Here is a 6,909-nt window from a genome sequence, read left to right on the forward strand (position 1 = left end):
GGCACCCCAGAACTGCCTGACAGTATGTTTATTATATGGTGTGTGGTATGATGGGGGAACTTGAAGATGTTTTCTATAAATTTTTTTATGAATTGTTCAATCAAATATGAAATTTTGGTCTCGAAATTAGGGATGTTACAATATGTTTATAATAATAATAATAATAATAATAATAATAATAATAATAATTATGAAAATAATAATAATAATAATAATAATAATTTTCAAAATAATAATAATAATAATAATAAGGAAAATAATAATAATAATAATAATAATAATAATAAAGGAAATCAAAGGAGATTAGTATTGTATAAATGATTTTATGGAGCTCTTACAAACGGATGTGGCATGCCCGTTCCGTTTTTTTTTGCTCCCGCTTCCTTTTTTTGTTCCCGCTTCCCGCTTCGTTCTCTCAAATATTCGGCTAGGTTTTGCAGTTTGCACTTCCGCTTAATTACGTCGCGCCTCCATCTGCCACACCTTCTCGTTTTCTGCCTTCCACTCCATTCTAGGGTTTGAAGCTGTCCTCACCGATTCGATCAATCCCAGTTTGTGATTCAAAGAGAGGATGGACGATACCTGTGTTGTGTGTGCAGAGAGCCTAGAATGGGTTGCTTACGGATCTTGTGGATACACAGGCCTACTTTGATGATTTGGATCAATACAAAATGGTCAAGGCCACGTGTAGGCTTTCTTGTAGTGTTTGTGACAAGATAGAGGAGAACACCAGTAATAGCTCCAAGAGAAAAGCTAGGTTTCGTGACATCCATCAGCTTAAAGGTCATCTGTTCCACCAGCATAAGTTGTTTATGTGCAGCCTCTGCCTGGAAGCTCCCCTTATGCCGTTATCGATTAACCATAAATACCATAGCAGGCTTCAATCGTTCTGTTCAATCGAAGCTTCAATCGCTCCTGTCATCGTTTTGTTCAGTAAGTAGGCTTAGTCAAAGGTTCAAACCTGCTCAATCGACGACTAACCATGCTCAATCGCCGCCCAAACCTGCTCACTCGGTAAGATTCATTTTTTCTGTAATATATATTTTTATCATTCGACTCAATCGAATTCATCTTACAAATTATTCTCCAATTATTCCAGTTGAAATACTTATCATAAAGTTTAATGTGGCTAGCGAACCCTAATCGTAATTCGCAACTTCAATTTCCTAATTATACCACAATTCACGATTTTAAAATAGGGCTCTAAGTCGAAATTGAGAGTTTCAGCATCTAACTATACATTTGATCTTATACAACAGAAATCAAACTCAAAACAACTTAAAATCGTTCTTCAAATTCAAGTCACAAGTTCTCCAAGTCACAAATGAATTCAACAAAAAATGAGCTAACAGAAAAATAGCGATTTCCAGATTCAGGGTAAGGGAGGTACATGTTACTTCAAGAGCGAGTAAACGTCAGTCGTCGTCCGAGGGAGTAGTCGCCACCGGAGAATCCACCACCGATCAACTTCGTTTATTCTCCGTGTGTCGAGACTCACAGGTATGTTTTAATTTTTCCTTAAATCTATTTTCATGTTTTTTTGTTAACATGGTTTATAACAGGCATTTGGTGTAGTTGCTTCCATGATCAGTTTAACTAAAAATGGTGTTGAAACATCTATCGAGTCTTTCATTAGTTATACATTATAAGTGTGTTTCAAATTAAGCAACTATGGATCATATCTTACCCTTCTACAGGTGGTTGTATCATGGAGTATTGGAAACACGTTGCTGCATTTCAGCCTTGCAAGTGACCTATGTGCTTCAGTCCAATTATCAAATTGACCCTGGAAGCAACATTATCCCAACAGCAAGATGCAGGGATCCACGATGTTCTCAAGAATGTTAGGCAGTACAATTGCCTTTTTGCTGGTGGTACTTGCAGTTTCATTCTGGTAGGTTACTTGACTGTTGGCACCAGACATTGAAGGGGGTAGTTTCGTCTTTTCCCTAAGTTTTTTCTTCTTGAAGCAATTCTGAAGAAATCTGATGATTGTGAGTTTCTTGTGACAGCAAGTGCTTTAGTTGCCTTTATTTGTCAAGAGATTGCTTCAAGCAATGGTGGATCCTGATAGACCTGTTGCTTATCTTAGCAGATTGCTTTAGTTGCAGTTAAGAAATAGCAACATTCTTTCATTTACTTGTTTATTATGATTACATGCATTTAGGTGCTAAGTTTTGAAGGAATTGCTGAATCTTATTACTTGTTTGCAGGTGTTTCTTGGTGCTCTTTATACACTTAGCCCTTTTGACATCCTCCCATGATGTAAGTTATCAATGTTGTTTAATACAAATGTGTGCAATTTTTACCTTTATTAACATTTAAGTTTCTTCTTCTTGTTATTATTTTTAATAATTACAATTGGTTTATTCTAGGTTGGAGCCTGTGATCATCAGCTATATACAATGATCTTGATTACATTCGTTGTTGCTATTTTTCATATTTTTGGTGTATTTTACATGGTATTTGGGACAAATGTGAATTGAATATGGTATTTAATAAAAAATTGGAAGTTTATAATTTTTTAATTTTTTTTAATAAATAAAACGAAGTTAGCTACGGAATGGCTACGGATTTCCGTAGCTATTTATTTCAGTAGCTATTCCGTAGCTATTTATTTCCGTAGCTATTCCGTAGCTATTTGGATTCGTAGCTATTCTGTAGCTATTTAATTCCGAAGCTATTCCGTAGGAAATCTGTAGTTATTTAGTTCCGTAGCTATTCCGTAGCTATGGTAGCTACAGAAAATTCCGTAGCTATTCTGTAGCTATTCCGTAGCTATAATTTTCCCATGGGCCATTATGCTACAGACATTTTTCCGTAGCTATCCGTTTATAGCTACGGATTGTGCTGTAGCTATTGCACCAGTTTTCTAGTAGTGAATTATGAAAATTTGAAGAATCATCCAATGACATTTAAAGTAGGTGAAAATTTGGATGATATATTTGACCATAAGTGGTGAAGAAGGTAACGAGGGACCTAAAAATGTCACAATAACTAAATTTGTGTTTTTTTTTTTCTTTTATTATTTTTTTTGAAAGAGAATAACAAAATTTGTGTTAATTGGTCTTATCATGACTAAACAATTAGAATTTTATGGAAATGGTGTTAGTTTTAAACATGAGTGTTGACCAAGCTTCTAGGTCAACATGTGGCTTAAATGAAATGATTATTAATCAGGGGATTTAGTTGTCAAAATACCTTAGGTATAAGAGTAACTATCTCTACTCTCCCTATTAGACGGTGTTTGATCGAGCAGAAGGGGGCGAGAGGCTCAATATGGCGATTTACTAAGATCTAAGTCGAGGGTTCATCTAGTTAAGTAGATTTGGATTCGAACTTTCTAAAGGCAGTTTAGAATTAATTAAAAAAGAATACCTGTTAAATGACAACACCAACCTAACATGCAAATTTTTGTGCAAGACGTCACCCATGTCAATTGGAAAAGCACACATATGGATATCCAAGATGTTTGCATTTACTATTTTTGGTATTCAAAAATATAAAGAAAAAGGGAGTATCCATGTTGCATGCTTTTCATCAACTGATACTCAGCGTTTCAACAACTAACAGACTATCCTTCCTTCTATCCATAGTTTCTGTCATCTGTTATAACATATGCATTTTCTATGGTAAAATATTGGAAACTCATAATTGTATCGAACGAATAAACCATATATGTACTAAGTAACTTTTTTTTACTTTGAGAATGAGGTAATTTACTTTCCTTAACCGGCTGACGTTATATATCAAATAAAACTGAAACGAAAGATATATACGTTAACAAAAGCACATCTATACATCCATATATACGATACAACAATGGTACAACAATGGTTCGTTACTTGCTTGTCCCATAAGTCTTTTTGTTATTAATAATAATATTATAACCGCCGTAATGCCCATCTTGTAACACACGAAAACGAGGCTCAATTCCTGCTCTCTTGCCTTTCATCAAATATTTTTTCGATTTCTATATTTAGCAAACTTATTTACCTACGACCCATTATATATAGCATCGTTTCCCAACAGCTTATGCATTCAGACTTTCGACCAACAATGGCTTCATTCATCAGAAATTCCCATCTTTCATGGAGCGTTCTTGTGGTTCTATGCATGGCACTTCTTGTCTCTTTTTGTGAAGCTAGGGTTCACAGGGGTAAAGGAAGCGGCTTTGTTCGAACCAAAGGACCTAACTTTGTTCTCAATGGGTCCCCTTTTCTATTTAATGGTTTTAATGCGTATTGGATGATGAATGTAGCCACTGATCCAAGCGAGAGGATGAAAGTTACTCAAGTCCTACAAGATGCTGCAAATGCAGGTCTTTCTGTATGCCGAACATGGGCTTTTGCTGATGGTGGCGACAAAGCTCTTCAGATTTCACCAGGAGCATACGACGAACGTGTTTTTCAGGTATCAACAAACATGTTTCTTAGCTCATGTTTCCTTCATATTGTATGGTGTTCTTACATTAAACGTGGGTTTGGTTTGCAGGGACTAGATTTCGTGGTGGCAGAAGCAAGAAAATATGGTCTTCGGTTAATATTAAGTTTTGTTAACAATTACAAAGACTTTGGAGGGAGACAACAATACGTTAACTGGGCAAGAAGTTCTGGCGTTCAGATCAACAGTGACGACGATTTCTATACCAACCCAATAGTAAAAGGGTATTATAAGAACCATGTCCAAGTAAGTAAGCGTTCAACAGCATCAATTGTTGAGAAAAAGTTGAAGAATCAACATCAATAATGTTTTGTATTTTTTATATATCGATCGACCTAGCTTGTGTTTTCATACCGAACTTATATGCATAACGATGACTGCATGCAGAGAGTTATAACAAGGGTGAATACTATCACCAGGATCGCATATCGTGACGACACCACAATCATGGCATGGGAACTCATAAACGAGCCCCGCTGCCAGGCTGATTACTCTGGAAGAACAGTTAATGTAAGCGACACCATGTAAAGATATAAATTACAAGAATCTTTAAACATTACCTTATAAGGAATTGTAATTTATGAATTCTGACCACGACATACATGCATTTTGCTGCAGGTTTGGGTTCAAGAAATGGCTTCCTTCGTCAAATCATTGGATAGACACCATCTATTGGAGGTTGGCATGGAAGGGTTTTATGGTGACACAATGCCTGAACGAAAGCAGATAAACCCCGGTTACCAAGTTGGAACTGATTTCATCAGCAATAATCTTGTTAGGGGAATCGATTTTGCCACCATACATGCATATCCTGATCAATGGTAATATTTTATTTTTTTGGATAACATTAAACAAGAGCATTCATGATCTATAAATACAAAAAAGCCATATATATATGCAACTAAAAGAGCTAGAGTATTTAAGGTAAGTATTCAAATTTGTGGTTATGCTACAGGTTGTCTGGACAAAATGAAGAGTCACAGATGGCATTTATGCAAAGATGGATGTGGAGTCATTACCAGGATTCAAAAACTATCCTTAAGAAACCACTTGTGATTGCTGAATTTGGGAAGTCTAGCAAAGATCCAGAATATAACATTAACAAAAGGGACTCCTACTTGAATGCTGTTTATAGAAACATTTATATGATGGCCAGAACTGGAGGAACTGTTGGTGGTGGTTTAGTGTGGCAGCTTATGGCGGATGGAATGGCTTCTTACTGCGATGGATATGAAATAACCTTGTCAGAAAATCTATCAACAAGCAACATCATTTCTCAGCAATCTCAAGCCATGAGCACGTTGTCTCAATTGCTAAGAATCGCATCTGAAAATGTTCCTTCCGGCAAAAATCATAAACTCCAACTTGATCATATTAAAGGTCGACGTTCCTCTAAGACAAACCATCATCATCATCACCATGCTCACAACCAAAAGGCAATGCCTTGACAATGTGCACAATTGAAGGAGGGGATTAGAATCAAGATCCTCTTACATATTACTGAAAGTGTCAATTAATTTCTTGCGGCTTTAAGATAATTGTCAAATAGCCGTTATTTATTGATTCAATTAATTCTAATGAAATGCTTCTTTCTCGAAAGAGATAGTTCCACATGCAAGGAAAGTCTTTGATCAACACACACTCATGTTCATGTATGTAATTTGAATGGAAACTTTAAATATTCATTAACAAAGCATAGTAACTGAAACCCTGACTTTTATAATGATTAACGGAAACAACATATATAAAATAGGATAATAATTTTTTTTTTGAAGAGCCCACACTTGTTGACGTCTTTGAGTTTTCTATAGAGTGAATTGTCCATGTTTTGAAAACTGGACCGACCGGTTCAAGCGTTTCAACCAGGAACCCCCATATATACATACCCGATATATACATACCCGGTTCACGTTGAAAGACCGGTTGTTCAAAAACACGTAAAATATGCTCAATAAACCGTTAAAGTAGTTCTATGACCAATAAAAACTAAGATTTATTTAAAAAATAAGTAATTTTCCTATTTTCTTAAAGAAATAAGAAAACAAGGCAACTAATAGTTAAATATGATGCTTCCTACTATTGACGTCATTCGCGCTTCAATTAACATCATCCCAGGATGTTATAAACTTAAGTGGGCCAAGTTAAAAAGAAGAAAAAACATATAAAATTGCCAAATTTATCAAATGTCAAGAGCCCACACTGTTTGAAGTCTTTAAATTTTTTATAAAGTCAATTGTCCATCTTTTGAAGGTCGCACCAGCTGGTTTAATCAGTTGAACCGTAACTGGCCATATATATAACCAGTGATAATGTGGAAATTCCCGTTGTAAATGTATTGGTCAAAACCGGCTGATGAAACATTCCAAAATACAAAGGGAAAAATTTTATTTTTAAAACAACCAAAACACTCATTTATCATTTACTCAAATCCTTAAAGATATATTTTTTTAATAAAAACAGTTATCA

At 35.4% G+C, this 6,909-nt stretch overlaps 1 protein-coding gene and 1 long non-coding RNA gene across 5 annotated transcripts; both read left to right on the top strand.

The window, feature by feature from the left end:
* Positions 1 to 353: 353 nt before the first annotated feature.
* Positions 354 to 2,520, top strand: LOC128133910 (uncharacterized). Of its 4 annotated transcripts, none has more exons than XR_008232217.1 (6): positions 360 to 1,014; positions 1,260 to 1,500; positions 1,698 to 1,932; positions 2,013 to 2,110; positions 2,214 to 2,265; positions 2,376 to 2,520. It is a non-coding gene; the product is annotated as an uncharacterized LOC128133910 (long non-coding RNA). The 4 variants fall into 4 exon arrangements; XR_008232216.1 differs by having other exon boundaries at positions 1,698 to 1,894; XR_008232215.1 differs by having other exon boundaries at positions 354 to 1,014; positions 1,371 to 1,500; positions 1,698 to 2,110.
* A 1,515-nt stretch (positions 2,521 to 4,035) lies between these two features.
* On the top strand, positions 4,036 to 6,129 carry LOC128133911 (mannan endo-1,4-beta-mannosidase 5-like). The gene is made up of 5 exons (XM_052771428.1): positions 4,036 to 4,413; positions 4,495 to 4,689; positions 4,831 to 4,953; positions 5,062 to 5,264; positions 5,399 to 6,129. The coding sequence occupies exons 1-5, from the start codon at positions 4,036 to 4,038 to the stop codon at positions 5,889 to 5,891; spliced, it is 1,392 nt and encodes a 463-aa protein (XP_052627388.1). The 3' UTR covers positions 5,892 to 6,129.
* Positions 6,130 to 6,909: the final 780 nt, after the last annotated feature.

This window comes from Lactuca sativa, chromosome 4 (genome assembly GCF_002870075.4).
Source record: "Lactuca sativa cultivar Salinas chromosome 4, Lsat_Salinas_v11, whole genome shotgun sequence".
NCBI classification, from domain to species: Eukaryota; Viridiplantae; Streptophyta; class Magnoliopsida; order Asterales; family Asteraceae; genus Lactuca; species Lactuca sativa.